The sequence below is a fragment of the Hippocampus zosterae genome, chromosome 6 (assembly GCF_025434085.1).
Source record: "Hippocampus zosterae strain Florida chromosome 6, ASM2543408v3, whole genome shotgun sequence".
In the NCBI taxonomy this organism is placed as follows: Eukaryota; Metazoa; Chordata; class Actinopteri; order Syngnathiformes; family Syngnathidae; genus Hippocampus; species Hippocampus zosterae.
The window spans coordinates 16639057-16658167 of record NC_067456.1 but is presented as its reverse complement, the minus strand read 5'-3'; the positions used below and the strand labels follow the sequence as shown (position 1 = coordinate 16658167).

Genomic DNA, 19111 nt, shown 5'->3' with positions numbered 1-19111 from the left:
ATGTCATGAGTTAGGCATATTCATGTTCTCTCAAAATTACTTGGTGAAATGCAGGTCCATTAGTTCAAAGTTCCAATATTGTCAATGACAATCATACCTCTGGTTCTGCTCCATTTTAATGATGTGTCATCTCTGAAACTTCTTTTACCATCTTGCTTGTTCGGTGTTTCGTTAAGGTAAGGAAATGATGCACCCCTTGAAATCGGTAATGCCCCAAAGAAAGTCATATCCTCCACACTGGTTGATAAAGACCGGCAGTAGCCATAAGGGCGGTCTCTCGACAGATAGGCCGACCCTGGAGATTTGACAAAAGTTCTGTTCTGGGAATTCAGTTGGCTTACATCCTGGCGCAAGGTACCATTTTTGAAATCCTGAGAGATGTTTCCAGGGTCAGAAAGAAGAACATTGCTTGTAGATTTGGATTCTTCTAAATCGGAGAGATCTTCGTGCATTGGCTCTTTCTGTTCTTTTTTTTCATCACCGCTGCCTTGTTCTTCCTCCTCTTCCATATCAATTTCCTCACAATTTGGGTACAGGTGCGCATCACAGCTCCAGGGTTTATGTGGTGTATCCAGTCCTCTGTCAGCAAAATCGAAAAAAAGAGGAGACCCACAGCGAGATGGTCCACGTGACTCATACGGTGTCTGATCACTGAAACCACTAAGATGGCTTCCCACTCCATGAAGGTGCAGAACTGTTGAGGGCGATGCATCCCGAGAGACACCCGCACACAACTCACTCGCATGGTGAGCATCAGGCAACTGTGTTTCGTAAGTAAGAAAAAAAATAAAAATAAAAATACAAACACAATTCAACATACTACATATCACTTTTAGATTTACTGTCTGGTATGAAAGAAAAAAATTTCTTTGGTGCCGCAAAAGATTGCAACATACCTCATTTTCTCCCTCTTCCATCTGTCCTTCTCGCTCTCCTCTGCTCCCTCTGATTCCCAGGTGGGACTCCTGTGGCGCATGTCGAAGAATGTAGCCTTTGACCAACGAAGGTGGAGTACTTCTAAAACGCTTGCACGTCAGTCGTCTCATATTAGCCACACCGCTTCGGTGCAGAGTCCAGCTGTGTGGGAGGGCATGTTGGGATGTTTGGATCAGTCGGGACTGAGCCAGGCGAGCCTCCTCTTGATGCAGATTGTCAGAGGCAGAGAGCAGGGTCAGTGTGTCCACAGCCAGCGCTGACAAGTCCTGGAGTTCACCCAGCTGAGAGTCCAGCTTAGTAAGACTGTCCTGAATGATGTTGACCTTCTCTGAGACTTCACCCACCATCGTGCACATTTCTTCTGCTCTATTTGAACACATAATGTAAAAATACAATTCTTGCACTGTTACATGTACAGTGCATTTTTTTTTTTTTTATAAATACAGTGTTAAAATTTATTACAGCTATGATCATTTCAATGGCTATTCTAAATAAGTCCAGGGAAATTCATAGCAAGCTTTCACAGGCCTTGAGTTTCACACTGGAGCCCAAAAGCAAGCATTTAGAACCAGTGATGACTACCCAAATTGTCAAGATCAAACATGGCGCAAACGATGATATATTTGGGTTAAAAAAAATACAGTAAGAGCTATACAACCTGTCAGCTGTGACTCCGATTCTGTTCATCTGACTGCTGTAGAGATCTTGATTCTTCTCATAGAGGTACGCCTGTACACATTTCTCCTCAAATTCGTGGAGTTTTTTGCGGTCATCACGGGCTAAATAGAGCTCTGGCAAAACAACGTTCGACCAGAATACACACTGAAGTGGTACACACTTCATAATCCACCAAAAATTGAACTACATCAAAAAAGTCACTAATTACAGTTATTTCGAGCAAAACTAGTACTCACTAAGTCCAGAGCTTCTTTCATCTCCCTCAGCATTTCCATTAAGTCGCTTGTAAATGGCTCGCAAAGCAAAACTCACGTGACTGAGGAGAATTAGGGGTGGAGGCAGCCAAGGTCTGTCCAGATAGGTCATTATGTATCGGTAGCGGTTGTACTTCCACAATTTATTGGATGTTGATGCCATATCAAAGTAAATATTGCTGACAATGAAAGACCAACCACAGGTTAAAAATTGTCTCCCCCGACACTCAAACTTGAAGCTGGACATACATTTTGCCGAGGTACTCACTTAAAAAATGCAATGAGAATGTTGACCATGATGATGTACTGAAAAAACATGTAGACGGCTTGAAGGAATGCCGTGAGAAAGGAAGCAGGAGCACATGGATGACCATCATCACAAGCTGTTAAAACAAATAAACACATTCCATTCAGCCCAACATACAGTACTATACAAATTTGAGTACATTATAAAATGTAAAAAGACATAAATATTTGAATACATGGTACCATATTTTTACTCTTTTTTCTGGTATTGTGACTTATTAAAACTAGAGCTCGGACATGCACTCAAAATCCCCGTTCTGCAACAATGTTTAGTGTTTTGGGCAGTTGGAGAATACTTTTGGTGCAACAATGGCCATTGGCCAAAACGTGACGATAATGCACCAAAAGTACCCACTAACCAAAAGAAAGAAGAAAAAGCAATAGAAGAAGAAAACAAAGAAGATATAGAAGTAGTAGTTGTCATGGATACCGCCGGTGGCCACTTTCTTTATAGCATGCTAAAGAAGGTGCCGGTAACGCACCAAACCTATTTGCAAACAGCCAAATGAAAGTAGCAGAAGAAATGGAAGCCAAAGAAGAAGCGGCAATCATGCCAATGAAGTACTGGAATTTGGCACGCACCACAACAAGGAGTTACAGACATTTTTTGTGCAAGTCTAGTCGTTTATGGGACGCTTCTCTGGGTGTTCCGGTGCACAGAGTTGACTTGCCCCCGACTCATCTGATAATATGGTAACAGAAAGAAGTCTGCGCTTGGCATAAAAATGGGCGCATCCTCGTTTTTTGCGGCGCAAGACCCTAGTTTAGCATTTCAAAAAGTAGACAAAATTTTAGGCTGGCTGACAGGGTCTCTATTTTGCAACGCAGGCATCTAACGCGATTTTAGTGTACGTGATTGATGCACAGGCAGACAAATTTGGCACCCAGCAGACTTGCATGGTGGACGGTATTTAATTTATAAATATGACAGCAGCTTGGGATAATCTCTCTGCATCATTGTAGAACTCAAATCACTAAATGGATTATTATCATCTTCAAAATATCTCAACAGCATCCCTGTCATTATGAGGCGGAGGGGTTCACACTCAAACGCACGACTGGGGGTGCTTGCTGGTCTCCCATTGTCCACATCACATGCACAGCCAACTACATCATTTACAAATTGAGGTCTTGCAGTTTATCTGCCAATGTCATGCACAAACCCGAGGGAGTCTATTTCTATCCCCACAATGTCAAGCACGGTGTAGTCGGGCATATTGTGCCCGGACCGCCATTATTTTGATGCAAATGAGGGACTCCATTCGGATTGGCTGGGAAAACACTACTTCCATCCCACAAGGCCATCCAAAGGTGCCCCCCCACCCCCCACCCCCGATTACGCCCAATAATAGTCGAGCTTAATACCAAAAGGAAGAGAACTCCACTCCACAGTTAGACTGAGCTTTGCGCGACTTGAGCTCAGGATGAAAATAAGGCCCCCCGAATCCGAAAAAAACAAAGCATTCTCTAATTATTCTTATTACATTATTCTTTTTTTGACATGTTTCCTAAGGATATGGCATGCACAATATCCTTTTACTTTTCTTTTAAATGTATCATTGGCGACTTCAGTATTTACTTCTCAGAGTCTCAAAGGGCTTCAGAGGCCAACAGTTGACAAATATTAATGACTACTACTGAACCACTGACGATCTATTTCTGATGCGTAGACCTCTCCATAGATCATCCAGTATGGCTGGAACACCACGTCACGAGCTAAACTCCACGATGGGTCTTCATCTGGTGACAGGATGGCCTTCCTCGATACCCCAAAACTGAGCAGTACAATTGCCATCATCACCACGATAAAGAACATGTTCGAGGTCTGGTTGAAAACACGGAGAAACCAGACAAATAATGATTGACAGTATATTTTTTAAAAGTACAATAGTAGTGCTGCACATTAGCCACATACCATTTTGGTAATCATTGTGAGGTAGGGACCGGCATGCTGATTGACAGCCAGAAGATCCATCACCCTGACGAACCAAAATATAATGTCCAGACAGTAGGCGATCCGTCCGACGGTCCGGTATGGGTCGGCATGCCAACGCATCACCAGAGCAAACAGGAAGATGACGATGGCAATGAAGTCAGATACATTCCAGTACTCTGAGAACCAAATCTTCAGTTTGTGACTCAGTTTCCTTGGTTCTGACATTAACACCTGATAAGAGGTTTCCATAAATGATTCATCACTCTTGGTCAAAGTACTTTATCACGAAATTCTTATTTTCCACTTCAGTACATCCCAAGTCCCACTGCTTCTTACTTCTCTGGTTTTCTCCACTGCTGTGGTCAATATATATAAGATGACCAACCACTCCTGAACACCTGGTTGATCGTCCATCTTCACTAAGATGGTGTAGGAGAATAACATCAGGAAGGCAAGGTATGACATCTACAGTGGACAGGCACAGCAAATACAAATTGTTTCCATTGAAAGAGTACCGGTATTGAAGAATACATCAAGGAGGGCATAAAATGGATTAATTACTGTCTCAGAAAATAATGCAATTGATATTCAAATGTGACTATTCCTGACAACTTGCGTGTCACCTACTGTATGGAACCAGAATTTAACAACAGGAGCTGTGTAGAATTCATAAAGTCTTGTGATCCAGGACACAGTACACAAAGTGATTGGAAAAAGATCTTCAGACCCTGAAACACGAGATCGGCCCTGGGATGGCAGCCCATGCTCTGCATCCTGGTTAGCCTGTGAGTGGGAATTTCAAAACGGTATGGCGATTGAGGGATTCTGTGGAAGTTTATGCATGCTGCATGTACCATGTGATCGGTTTTATCATGCCTTACTCCTGTCTTAAGAGTGTCACGTCCAAACAGAATTGCCTCATGAGACTGGGGAACATGACACATTTCAGCTTTACTTTTGAATTCCAAAAGCAGAATGGCAGGAGGCAGGAGAAGGCTCAAAATGATCTGAAAGAAAGCAAGTAAGTCTAAAGCATATGCATGAGCATAACAAGTCTCAACAGCCAGCCATTAAAATCAAACTACCGTAGTTTTCTCTTCAGGTTTGTACTAGTTCAGATACCAAGCATATGATTTGCTCGAAGCAGCTGGTACTGACGCATTGTCACTCCGTGTTTGTTTTGAAGTGATATTTCTGCCCCAAAGTTTCAGTAAACAGACAGTATATCAAGAGTGTTGAATACATCAAAATATACAAGGAAATTTGTCAAGGGCACAAACAAACCTGGCTGCGTTCACATTACCTTTAAATGTGAGTTTTTTCTCATGTTGAGTGGACCGGTCCAGAGATCAGTGAGGAGGGACTGAGTACAAGAGTGCGAAACAAAAGGTCTGTGACATGAGGAAACTGCAATTTGCAGGCTGGTAAAGTGGCTCCATGCGTCCATCTCAGAAGTGAGCAGCTTCATTGCCATCTTCTCATTCTGACGAAATGCGCAGTCTAAAACATTCACTGCCAGCTGCCCAAATTCACTAAGACACAACACAGAACAGTAAAAATATAAGCAACGTAATTTCAAGTGAAGAGAAACAACTACAAACCAAAACTAGAAGAAGCAAAACTATTCCATCCATTTTCCGATCCGCTTTGTCCTCACAAGGGTTGCGGGGGGTGCTGGAGCCTATCCCAGCTGTCTTCGGGCAGTAGGCGGGGGACACCCTTAACCGGTTGACAGCCAATCGCAGGGCACACAGAGACAAACAACCATCTGCGCTCACATTCACACCTAGCGACAATTTTGAGTCTTCAATCAGTCTGCCATGCATGTTTTTGGAATGTGGGAGGAAACCGGAGTACCCGGAAAAACCCAAGCAGGCCCGGGGAGAACATGCAAACTCCACACAGGAAGGCCGGAGCCTGGATCAAACCCACGGCGTCTGTCTGCACTGTGAGGTCGACGCGCCAACCATTGGACCACAGGGCCGCCCCAAGACTATTCCCCAGTTAATACGTTTGCTTCTTAATGTATCAGGAGATTTTGTTTTTCGAAATTTGTCGAACATCCCTGTTTTCTCATGCTTATCCTGATTAGGGTCACGGGTCGGCTGGAGCCAATCGCAGCCGACTGTGGGTTAAACACCCAGGGCACAAATGGCCATTCACACTCACACCTAAAGACCATTAAGAGTCTTCATTGAATCATGTTTTTGGAAAGTGGGAGTAAATTAAAGAAGAGGAGGAAACCCCTCACAAGCACTGGGAGAACAAACTCCTCAGAGGAAAGTCGGAGTCCTACTTGAACTCCCAACCTATACAATAGTGTTATGAATCATGACTGTTTTAATCAATGCCCTCCTTCACACTCACAGTGAATATGCTTTGAATTGCTCCGCAATGTAATCATCCATGCTGCTTTGCCGTGCCTTAAAGGCCATAGAGCGGTAAAGCTTGCAAGCTACTGTGGCCCGAGCAAGAGCCTCTTCGCCATGTTGCCACAGGAACAGCGCCATCTGTTGGCGCTGCTGAAGCACGGCCCACACAAAGACATCATTAAAGTTGAAAGAAAAAGCCAGTGGTGCTTCACAAAGTCCGGTACTCCATACAGCCATTACACTGGTAGTACGTGGCACGTTCTGGTCCTAGATTAAAAAACATAAGGACAGTATATCTATCAGACTGGCTCATCAAATTAAAAAAAAAAAACAATAGAGAAAAATAAAAGTATTCATACAAAAACAAGCCATTGAATAATAAAACGCTACTTAAAATGACCATGGCAAAATCCTAATTATTAAATGAGATGATGAACATTTTAGCTGGCTGCCAATCACTTCATTACACGACGTAATCACTCCAGAGATCACAATGTAATTCAAGCCCGGTAATTACACATCTTGTGCAATAAGAGCATTTCTCTCAAATTGCTCAGAATTATCTGATGCACACCATCCAGATATGCATGCCTGATTTGACACTTGGTTTTCCTATGCCACTGAAAAGAATAAAAGAATCCCCCACCCACCTTCCGTTTGTAAGGCTGAGCAGTTCGAAAGAAATGCGGTTCCTGAGGACTTGCCCTCCGTTTGTAAGGCTGAGCAGTTCGAAAGAAATGCGGTTCCTGAGGATTTCCCCTTCGTTGAGAGTTTAGTCTATTGTAGGCAGTTCTGAAGTGTTTGCGTGTATAGGTGCTGCGGTACGCTCCTCCGATGAGGTATTCTATGACTAAGCCCATGTCAATGAGAGACAGCCGGTATCCTGGAGGTAGAGAGGTCTGCACACACACACACACACGCATGCACACACCCACACACACACACACACACACACACACACACATGCACACACACACACACACACACACACACACACACACACACACACACACACACACACACACATCAAATTAAGTGAATTGAAATTATACTGTACTATAATATGTCAAACATTTTTACATGACTTTTAACACTTACCTGTTTCACATCCTCAACAAGGTGATGAAGAAAATGGTCAGTCTGTCCTTGAGGCTGAGAAGGAAAGACTTACATCATGATTAATAATAACAACATGTAGTTCAGTATATGGAAGGAGATCAGAATTATTCATAATGGTTACTTTTTAATGACACAGCTGTCAGATAAAGCATTCCAAATACTCTATATTCAGCAGTGGGGCTGGCTCTAGTTTGTTTCTTAGGAGGACTTATTCAACTAGCATTATGAATAAGTAAACACATATTTTAATACACAAAAGATGAAGGCAAGTGAGTATGGAGGAGAATCAAGTGTCTACATGAAAAAGAAGTCTCTGATCTGAACAGCATTCTGCACAATTGGACTGATTGTAAATGACCAAAAGCCACAAACAATCTCTTGGGTCTGGATGTGCTGTTGTTGCGAGTTCTGTCACAACCGCTGTTCACAATTTACGCTTCAAAAGAGAACAAGAAATTAAGTGGATTTCCTCTGTTTGTGCAGCAAGGGTGCACCACATTCAAGAGGGAAAATAACAACCCAAAGAAAACAAGGGGAAGAAAGTATTCTGTTGCAAAAAAAATGGGATTGAGAGCAGCAAATATTTGTAGATTATTCATTCATTCATTCATCTTCCGAGCCGCTTGATCCTCACTAGGGTCGCGGGGGGTGCTGGAGCCTATCCCAGCTGTCTTCGGGCAGTAGGCGGGGGACACCCTGAATCGGTTGCCAGCCAATCGCAGGGCACACAGAAACGAACAACCATTCGCACTCACACTCACACCTAGGGACAATTTAGAGTGTTCAATCAGCCTGCCATGCAAATTTTTGGAATGTGGGAGGAAACCGGAGCACCCGGAGAAAACCCACGCAAGCCCGGGGAGAACATGCAAACTCCACACAGGGAGGCCGGAGCTGGAATCGAACCCGGTACCTCTGCACTGTGAAGCCGACGTGCTTGTAGATTAGTTAATGTTAAATAAGAACCATGTTATAAAGTTCCTCCAGGCGATCCACGGTGAGGAAGTGACTCATAGTCATTCCATTGTCAATCAGCAATTTGACAAAACTGACGCGGTCCATCACCAAAGCATCCAGCATGGCCTGTTCCAATGAACCCACCTAGGAAACAGCACAAGAAACAGCACAAATGAAGATGTATACTATTCCTCCTCACGAATTATGAGAAGAGGTAATCTTGTACAACTTTCCACGATTCGATTTGATTTTATTAAAAGTCAGGAGCTACTTTTATTTGAATAACTGTAAAGAAAATACGTTTTTAAAACACTACTCACAAAAAGTTAGGGTCATGTGATTGGTAGGTGAATATTCAATATGAAGCTAAAACGCAATATAAGCTTTCAAGGTGAACTCAAGTTGAACTGGTCAAAACTTCTGACTGAAGGTACATAAATTACGCTACCTCGGCACACATATTTACAGTAATTTGATGACTTCAGCTCGCTCGGCCATAATATTGCTCTTTTGTACTCTGTTGACTCATTTTCCACCCTGTGGACAATCGTAGCCCTGAGGTAATGTACCGTACAGTATTACCAACAGACGCCCAGAAGTCCAGAAATCCAACAGTGTGGCAAGTTGCTCCCCTTATTACAACTTCGAAAATCATGACCAGCGAAGCCTGATATGCAGATGGCTCCATTCTCAGACATTGTTGTGTGCATATGCAAAAACACATGCACATACATATGAATGAAATCAAGAAAATGGTGACTGATGGTTTTGAGTAATGGTGAGTTTCCCTGATTTTGAGCCAAATACAGAAATAGTCAGTCCTGATCAAATTAAATGTAATGCTTCAGATGACTTTATATTTTCATTTTTTTTGGTTCTATCTAGGTGGGCTGTTGCGGCTGTAAGAACATGATACAGTTAACAGTAAAAAAAAAAAAAGATATAGGCACGAAATATGTGTTGGCCATTAAGACCTGGAGTGTTAAGTCCATGGTCAGTCTTACCGGCCAATGTTGTCCATACACCAGAACGCTTTTCTGTGCAATGTCAGCCCTGTCCCAGGCTAGAGTCATACTCAGCTGCTCTTCAGCACTTGACTTTGTGCCTGTTCATAACGTAAATGAACGGAAGAAATTTGGACAGCCCATTAACACAGATGTTTGACAGCTTATTTAATGTTTGAGAAAAAAATATTAATGATTGCTATTTCACTAATTTCACTTGTACTCCTTCCCTGGCACTCCAGATGTCAGCTACATTAAGTACCGGTAAGTGAAGGTAAGTACCCTTGAGAATAGTGTTCAAAATGGCGGCATCTGGGGCCATGTGGTCCTCTGACTCTGAATCAAAGATGGTTATCTGAAACACGTAGTGTAAAATAAAAGTGCATTTTAGACTTGTGACCAGTCGTAAACAAATCAAATCTGATTGTTCACCTACAGATTGTCTGTGATCCATACATTCCAGGAGGAGAGCGCAAAGGCAAGACGCTTCCTTTCTGTCGACTCCAAACACCTCTCCAATCCTTAAAAGGAAACCCTCTTTAATGTCTGCATCTAACTGCCTAAGGCACATTGAAAGTGGTTTTATGAGACTTACTGTGCTTTTGATCAATTTCAGAGATAAACACTAGGAAAGCATTTTTGCAAACTAAACCTTAGATTTTCCACCGGATGCAGAAGGAGAAATGTGCATACCTGTCACTATCAGAGTGCTTATGTAAAAAGGCAAACAGGTCCGCAGCCCTTCCAGATCCCTCAAACACGAAGACTGGTACAGGGGGGTTATTACTGACATAGTCCAGCACTGTGGAAACAATGGCAGGGCCTCCTTCTACTATCACACACACCATTGGCACTCTTTGGTTAAATCCTGTGGAGCGCAAATAGTGAAACATTGTTGCCACAAAGTAGTGAATCCTGATGCGGAATACATTTCGACTGTGGGATGTGTTGGCAAAAAGGAACAGCCAGTACGTGCCAGCTACAGTACAAAAGCAAAGCAGCATCATAGCAGCACATCACACAGTCTCACCAACTGAGAAGAGTGCAATCATATGGGATGGTTCTAGTTTTGCCACGTTGCTTGCTTATTACAAGAAAGATATCCTATAGTTTAGAAACAGTGCTTTCATTCTTCTCATTCAACACCCATAGTGCATAATTCAATTAATGCAACCGACAGACTGCAGTGTATCTACAACCACCCTTTAGGTACCACAGCAGTTGCTCCCACAACACAGCAGAAAGTGGCAGAATATCTAGCCAGCTATTTTTTATAATGCTTACCCTCCCTCGAATGGCGGATAAACTGGAGCCTATCTCAATTGAATTGTGGGAGTGTCTCCAGGCAAACACAGTGCACTTATAGACATAGAACCAGTCACACTTGTTCAACATTCAAACTTAGAACGGTGAAGTGGCTTCAATTAACAATGTTTTTGGAATCAGGAAGGAGGCCAGAGAACACGGAGAAAGTCCACGTAAACACAGGCAGAACATGCACACTGCACACAGAAGGGCCAGAGCTTAGATTCAAACCCCCAACTTGACAGCTGTGAGACAGAGTGCTCAGCACTTGCTCACCACGCTGCCGTTTGGTTCTTGTTTTGGTTCTAACAAACAGCGTCAAACAACATTTATTTTGCTTTTTGGTATTTGAAAAAAAAACAAACAAACAAAAAAAAACACTAACTCACGAGGGTGGATCTTCAGCAGTTGAATGTGTTTCTCCAGCTTCTTCCTGAATCCTTCTTGACAACCATATTTTCCTAAAGTTCCATCATCCACCAGTAGAAAGTGGGAGTGGAAACTGTTCAGATCGGCTCTCTTGCTCAAAGGGTTCCCCAGTGGCTGGTAAGGCCTGAAAACCTGATGAATGAAGAGGAGGGGAAGAGGAAGGTGCGGTATGTCGTTATAATGCTATTAACAAAGATTAAAATGTCAATACACACATCTCTTCCTATAAGGTTTGTGTTGTTGTCTATCACTCCCCAAGGTGTGACCCCAACTGTGTTCCTCTTCCTCAGGTTGTGGCCACCAAAGGTTTTCACTGCCTCACCCACATACTTGGACACACCTGGACAAGATGGCAGGAACGGTTGACTGCGCAGCAAAGATACCATTCAAAATGTACTCAGTATGTAATTTAACCGAGCCAATACGTTTGATTGAAACAATTCATCATTTATGCATGGTTATTGTGATTCTACAGTAAGACTATAGAAATGTACATATTTACACAAATATAGCAAATGTTGTTACAACAAATAACGTATTAATTTAGTACATTAAACTTGATACACAACAGCAACCAAAATCAGTTGTTTGGGTTTTTTAAAATAAAATGATAGTATGACGACACAAATTAAAAGAAAACACATTTTATCAAATAATTTAAGCTGACATTTTTCACATTCACACTTTTTAAATTACTTCGCTGAAACATGATAGTATAAAGCAGCATTTTTCTTGTGACATTATTATGTTTACATCATAAGTATTTAATTATTAAAATGCAATATTAAATTTCAAACATTTAAAAGAATTGTTAAATACATATGGAAACCCGGTTTATAGAATGTGAGTAATTTGGTTGTCTTCTGAATTTTACATTAGAAAAAAAAATCCTGCACCCAACCGAACAAAAAAGTTAGAAAAAGTGCATGCTGGCATAGGCAGATGCTATAGTGCAGTGGTCCCCAAACTTTTTCCTGTGAGGGCCACATAACTTTTCGCTTCTCTGATGGGGGGTCCGGGGTCAGTTTGTAACAGCAAAAGTGTGACTGCAAGAGTACCTAGACGTAAAAATGTATTGTTTCCCAGAAACCCACACAAAATCAAATAACTTTTTTTGATACACTCGCGGTATTAAAGACGTCTTTCTTCTCGGGACACACCACCCCCGTGACAGCATTCATGCATTTCTTGACAAACTCTCCTTACCGCTGCTTGCTATCAGTTGAGCATACCGAAAGCTAGCCCGAACAGATGGCTGGTTCAGCTGAGCTTGGCGTACAAATGTATTTTGCTGAGCTATGAGCTTGGCGTACAAATGTATTTTGCTGAGCTAACGTTCCTCTTTTTAGCGTTGACAGTTTGTCTGCTCTCATTTGCCCATGCAAAAAATCGTGCTTGTTGTCGTGACGGGATTCATAGTGTCTCCACAGATTGTATTCTTTGAATACCGCCACCGACAGATGAGACAGACAATCTTTTCTTTGCATTGAAAAAAAAATTGTTTCTCCATATTGGGTTAAATTCCCTGTATTTTGAATATTTTTTTTCTCTTACCTCACCTTTTCGCCATGATTATGTTCTCTTTGAGAGGGAGGAGTTTAAGATTTATTTTTTTCTGGGGTTGCCAGATAACGGCACAGACCGCAGAAGGATGGAACAAATGTCACGTTATATGTGTTTATGAAATTGTTACTAGCTAATAGTTAATCATGAAAATAGTTCATAACTAAGGAATATTTTATTGCAAAAGCCAAATTTTATGATAAAATACAAATATACATAGATGAAAAATACATCAAAAGACTCTCTGGTATTGTTCAGGGAGGCCGGACCAAATGTGGAGGTGGGCCGGATCTGGCCCGCGGGCCGTAGTTTGGTGACCACTGCTATAGTGTAAACAAATCATCGTGGACCAATTCAGTACAATTGGATGCCTGATATGTTACGGCACACGAGTTGAAGATCACTGGTAACACAACCAGATGTCACAGACAGTGTTGTTCTGCTTTTGAAATGACCACGATGAAAACAGGCCTCATCAATTCGGAATGTAGACCATTTAGCCAAACTAACACTTACCAGTATTAATACCATCAGTAAGTATCCAAGCCCCTGTGCTGCGGGCCGCAGTGATCAGGCCTTTAGTGAAGGCTTGCTTGACTTTGGGGGTCAGGGTGAAGTTCTCAGATCCTCCATGGACAGAAAATAGGACCTTCGGTCTATCCATCTGCCATTCCCTCAACATCAGTTGGAGCAGCGCCTCTGGCTTCGAGTCCACGGACATGCGCACAAACTATTAAGGAAACGTATGGAAATATGACAGAATGAGCTACTCGCCTGACAGCTTCACAGTTTGAGATATTGATTCCATTTCATTTTGCTGGTTGGCAACATGATACATGTAATTGTTTTGGCTAATCTATGTGTAAAGTCTAAACCTCTCCGGTCACTCTAGTAAAATCAGTAACAATGCTATGGAAGCCACTTTCCTGAATTCATGAGAACTGCGTAACTGCTGATCTCACAGTATGACCCAACATCACAAAAATATTTTGCTTTCATATTTGGTTCACTTTTCTCAGTCTGCAACTTTTTTCCGATTTTGTGGAGCAGTATGCTGTAATAAAGACATAGGAACAAAGGATCAAATTGAAGGTCCTGTAAAGTCAGGAACTACCTCCATTAAATCTTGACACACACTGACCGGTTCAGGGGGTCCCCCGCCTACTGCCCAGAGACAGCTGGGATAGGCTCCAGCACCCCCCGCAACCCTTGTGAGGATAAAGCGGATCGGAAAATGGATGGATGGATGTATAACTGTCAATCTTTACATCACACAAAACTATGGTACGCCAATTGAGACGACTATACATCAACAAGAGTGATCATGCAGTATCGTTTCTGACCGACAGAAAAAGTTGGTCGCACTAGTTGTACCCGGTGTGTCCTTTAAATCGGAATATAAGTGACAAGATGATAATATTGGCAGTTTCTCAATTGGCATTTATTCACACAATACATCTACTGGGGAACCCGGTCCAGGATCAACAGATTGCCCCAAGCAATCACTGACCTTGGCCCGACAGCCACGTGTTGCACTGTCCTGAAAGTCGATGGTCCCATACGCATTGGTGGGACTGGCTCGAGTGTGTAGCTCCAAGGACCAGTCCTCTGGTACATTCTGTTCAGGATCAGGAAAGATGACTGTGGAGGGAGGTGCCTTTTGCCAAGAGTGTTCCGCCACTAGACGACCACAACAACACCTAGGCAAAGAATATTTTTTATCAAAAATGAGATTACGTGGTGGGGCAGTTAACCATGTTAGGAGTTTGTAACATAAAGAATGTGTCATTTGACATTTGATGGAATACATGAAAGGTAAGAAAGTAGACATTAAGACTCTAAAGGCAAAAACACATTATGTGTGTAACTGGAAAATGACTGGAATTGAGAGATACTGAATTGTGAGTTGCTGCATAACATTGTAATTACATACACATGCAGTTATTCTTAAATTTTACCTTATCAAGCTTTGGCAAACTTGCAATACTGGAATGCATCTGGAAGAAATGGGAAATTACATTTTTATCAAGTGGATCAAATGGTTCCTGTTCATGAAAATAATTCTGTGTGCCAAATCCACTTGTTTCTCCGGAAAAAAATAGACTGCCACCTTCCCAAAATAATGGACTGAGCCAATTTTTAACTCCCCCGACCCCCTTAATTCTTCTCCTCATATTGTTGGCCACCTTCATCAAAATTGCCTCTATACTAAGTTGAAAAGTTTGTGCAATTCAACCTGTAAATGGAAACTATTATTAAATAGATTCAGTATTTGCATTTGTATTTTGTGTTTTGGGGGTGTGACTTTGGCCATTATCCATGATTTTGCCATGGTGATGAACGATAGCCACATCACTTGTACAGATAATTGTTCAATCTTGATGTTGTGACCCTTTCAAGCCAAAAGTCACTTAATTATTCTACACAATACAATAGACTAGATATTTATTTATACAGCACTTTCACAACAGATGAAGTTGTAAAAAAGCGCTTGACAGGACATTTAACATAAAATAGCAATCATACAACAGAAGACATAAAAAGTGTGAGGTTGCAGTGATTGCTGTGTATCTTGGCTAGTTTAAATTTATTGATCTGAAAGAAATGCAAATGTACCTGTGTAGATCTCGGGAGGAGGGGATAAACTTCACACAATCTCTCTTGGAGAATGTTGCCTCAATCCATGATTTATGTGACTGGAATATGGAAGGGCAATATTAAATTTCATAAATACAGCTAACAGTAATTCAGACAGACATTCTGCGACTAGTACAACTTGTGAAACTAATCTTGGCCTTACCTGTGAACAGCCTAAAACAAACCTGTACAATAACCATGCTCTCTAGTCAGCGTCTTGATTAGGGAGGGAATTCATGAGAATTTAACCATTCTGATTTCATTGTCGAGACTCATCAATCCGATTTCTTACACATTCTCTTGAAGGAATGAAATATTACACATGCTTTTGTTTACTTTAACTCTTTCATATTTTCTACTTTAGACAGAAGATACAGCATATTAAGTTTAAGATATCCTTTATTTGTCCCGCAATGGGGAAATTTACAGTCAGAGTTCAGAAAGGAAACCACTAGCTAGGGAGAGGGGGAAAAAAAAACGCTCGAACTATCCTCTTCTGAGGATAATTTAAGTCCAGGGAAAAAAAGACCCTAGCACACAAATAAGCATATATCCAGTACACATTCATATCCTCTAATTCAGGGGTACCCAACCACCGGTCCGCGGACATGTACAGGGCCTCGGCACATATGGGACAGGGCCGCACTGAGACAGCCCTGCGAACTGAGCAAATTTACTCACAGCCAAGAATTTTCGTTTTCTGCCTGGTTCTCGACGAAGGCGGACGCTTTTTGCACTGCTCCTCCTCCCCTTACCCCACCCTTTCCGTGCTCGCCACTTAGTCCTTGTGCTGTCTTTGTCTAACTTTTTTCGTAGCCTCCTATTTTTCATCCGAAGAACTAACCATGGAATTAGTTGGCTGGTCTCTCAATGTAATCGACAAAAAAATTTCGACGAAAAGAGTGGGCAGTGGGGAGCCTGCTTGCCCTCTGGGGACACTTTCTGCCGGATACGCCCTGGATCCATGGAGAAAGTGGAGACCGGTGTGCCTGGCCGTACTGTCCGTGGAGGATGTGGAAGATATCTACATTATTGGCCTTTTGATAACAGGTATATAACAGGTATGCTGCTGTTTGGTGTTGGCAGCTTTCTGTTCTATCGCAAAATTCAACCGACGGGAGCGGCTCTATTGGAAGTGAAGAAGCTGCCTGTCACTCTGGATGGCTTGGCGCGAATGTCCAACACTCAGACTCAAGCGATGACTGAGCTCAACCGCAATATTGTTGCGGTTTTGGAGCGACTCCGCGCGATCGACAACACCATGGAGAAGTTGGAAAGAATTTTCGGATCCGACTGATCGGCGCCAGTGAGGAGATACAGACCAAGGACTCAAGGCTGTCTGGAATTGTTGGTGGCCGTACCTCCAAAACAACAACGCTATCTGGCCTTTCCCCTGGATGGAAGTACGCATGGAGTCTAGGCCCCCCACCACCACCACCCCCCTTCTCGGCCATGGACTGATAAGTTGGGACTGTCTTCATGATGAGCAGACCTCGACGAAGCAGCTATGACCTGTACACGCATACACATACACAACTGGACAACCACACGCGCATACACATCCTTATCACCGTCTTCCTCGCTCCGATTCTTTTTCCGCCCGTGACGTGGTTCGATATGCGGAGCGCAACGGTGAACGTGCAGCTGGTCATTTCGGCAGCGTCGCGGTTACCCCCTCCACCCCTTCCCATTCATCCTCCCCCCTTATTACATGTTATTTCTTGTGACTTGTTGTAAATGTCATATGCTTATTTATGTGCTAGGGGCTTTTTTTTATCCTGGCCTTAAATTATCCTCAGAAGAGGATAGTTCGAGCGTGTATTTTTTTCCCTCTCCCTACCCAGCGTTTTCCTTTCTGAATTCTGATTGTAATTTCCCCATTGCGGGATAAATAAAGGATATCTTAATTATGTACTGCAAAAGGCCTCACTCACGGCCCAGCGCTGCTAAAAATATATAAGTAAAAAGCGCAACCTTTTTCTCTCTGCATTTCCATCGACTTCGTTAGCCGAATGAAACCCAAACATGAGGTGATTTAAGCAGCTTCACCATTGGCCAAACTCTGGTTATTGTGCATACAAACAGATTCAGACCATTTTTTGAAAAAGTTATTTGACATTAATAGTTCTTTTGTGTATCTATATGAAAAGTTGGATGTTTGACTTCAGCTCACGAAAGCCATTTATATTTTGCATGTTCGATATACTGTACAACGGTTAAACACACCAAAAAAGTCTACTCCACAGCAGTATTTTCTTCATATTGCAGCCAGTTTCTCAAGGTCTCTCCGTCTCCTGAGTGTGCAGCATTTTGAGCAACAAAGGCCCGAGAGAAGTATTGATGGAAGGAAACAAACACACATCACATCCCTTTCCTGAGATTTGTATACATGTTTGCAATGGGTTCCTTCCCCAGCTGAGAAACACTTCAATTTGTGTTATGAGGAAAACAACATTAATTCCATTCTCAGCCATGAACATAAATTAAAGGGGGGGAAAGCATTTAGAAACATTCAGAATTTAAGGACTTTGCTGCATCAACAACCACTTTTTTATTCTTTGCCCAACACAAATGTTTGAGTCAAACAAGTACAAGTACTGCAGCCATCAAATGTTGAGTTACTTCATATAAACAAAATTTATTTGGACTCGAATTATCCTGTAGCTAAAATGGTTTCACTAAGCACACTAACTCAATAGATTAGCAACTGAAAATGTAATGCCAGGATTTTGCTTTATTTTTTCATTAGTTAGGGAAAGCCGAACTCAAATAAACAGGAAAATTATATACGAGCTCTGCTCCATATATACAATACAATACAATACATGCTGATTTATATAGCGCTTTCACAACAGCAACAACAAATATATGCAATACTCCTAATATTCAAATTAATACAGTATAGCAGTTTACTCAGCAACTCACCATAGTTGGAGGACTAGTTTGAGACGTGTTCATCCCACTTGTTTTCCCGCAGAGCGTCTCGAGTGCGCCTTTAATAGTAGTAGAGTCGCCGATCAATGACCAGGGCGGCCCTGTTATCAGCCATTAGAGGTCCAAAGGGTAATTACTGAGTCTTTGAAAGAAAACTTGACAAGATCGCGGTCCCGCCTTCAGACGCTTATCTTTTCATCCAGAGTAAAGTGCTCTCTTTTGGTTCCCCTCAAGCCCGCTTCAGTGGAGATCTAATCAAAGGATCGACCCTACAGTGTGTCGGTGCTTTCCCAAAAATGTGCGACTTCGGAAACAATGCAATCAATTTACGCTGCATGTGTGTCTAGTGTGCTTTAATGTGTGCACGCACGTAACCTACGGTAATCGAACCTTGGAGCAGTCTCTAAGTCTAATTGGGAGGTCTTCAAACGATAAATGCATAAATAATCTTTGACAAATACGGGATGGTTACGCAGAAATACTGAAATGAATTAACCCAAAGCAACATAATTGGCTTAGGTGAATTTACAATTGGTCCTTGTATTTTCTCTGAGCACAAATAAAAATTAAGCAAGTTCAAAATTAATTAAATTTGGGGATGTTATCAAAGAATAGATAGATAGATAGATAGATAGATAGATAGATAGATAGATAGATAGATAGATAGATAGATAGATAGAT

General features: G+C 42.1%; 1 protein-coding gene and 1 long non-coding RNA gene across 5 annotated transcripts in view; one reads left to right on the top strand and one right to left on the bottom strand.

Moving 5' to 3' along the window:
- trpm6 (transient receptor potential cation channel, subfamily M, member 6) overlaps window positions 1-19111 on the bottom strand; it is a 25001-nt gene extending 5890 nt beyond the window's left edge. Inside the window, exons 1-26 of one of the 4 annotated variants that reach the window (XR_007962815.1) lie at window positions 18422-19111; window positions 15476-15555; window positions 14818-14856; window positions 14370-14559; window positions 13376-13589; window positions 11512-11636; window positions 11257-11428; window positions 10256-10430; window positions 9999-10122; window positions 9845-9917; window positions 9563-9663; window positions 8568-8702; window positions 7581-7634; window positions 7133-7381; window positions 6478-6749; window positions 5414-5642; window positions 4965-5117; window positions 4738-4893; window positions 4447-4575; window positions 4090-4341; window positions 3825-3999; window positions 2137-2251; window positions 1851-2047; window positions 1595-1727; window positions 897-1302; window positions 98-761 (exon numbers count right to left, since the gene is read on the bottom strand). Coding sequence is in view for 3 of the 4 variants with exons in the window: in XM_052068665.1 (XP_051924625.1) it covers window positions 98-761; window positions 897-1302; window positions 1595-1727; window positions 1851-2047; window positions 2137-2251; window positions 3825-3999; window positions 4090-4341; window positions 4447-4575; window positions 4738-4893; window positions 4965-5117; window positions 5414-5642; window positions 6478-6749; window positions 7133-7381; window positions 7581-7634; window positions 8568-8702; window positions 9563-9663; window positions 9845-9917; window positions 9999-10122; window positions 10256-10430; window positions 11257-11428; window positions 11512-11636; window positions 13376-13589; window positions 14370-14559; window positions 14818-14856; window positions 15476-15555; window positions 18422-18454 (4645 nt within the window). In the remaining variant the exon portion in view is untranslated. Of the gene's footprint in view, window positions 1-97; window positions 762-896; window positions 1303-1594; window positions 1728-1850; window positions 2048-2136; window positions 2252-3753; window positions 4000-4089; window positions 4342-4446; window positions 4576-4737; window positions 4894-4964; window positions 5118-5413; window positions 5643-6477; window positions 6750-7132; window positions 7382-7580; window positions 7635-8567; window positions 8703-9562; window positions 9664-9844; window positions 9918-9998; window positions 10123-10255; window positions 10431-11256; window positions 11429-11511; window positions 11637-13375; window positions 13590-14369; window positions 14560-14817; window positions 14857-15475; window positions 15556-18421 lie in introns of those variants that run through there. The other 3 variants (XM_052068665.1, XM_052068666.1, XM_052068667.1) reach the window with 3 other exon arrangements.
- LOC127602515 (uncharacterized) lies at window positions 10378-11852 on the top strand. Its single transcript, XR_007962817.1, has 3 exons — window positions 10378-10509; window positions 10804-11458; window positions 11587-11852. It is a non-coding gene; the product is annotated as an uncharacterized LOC127602515 (long non-coding RNA).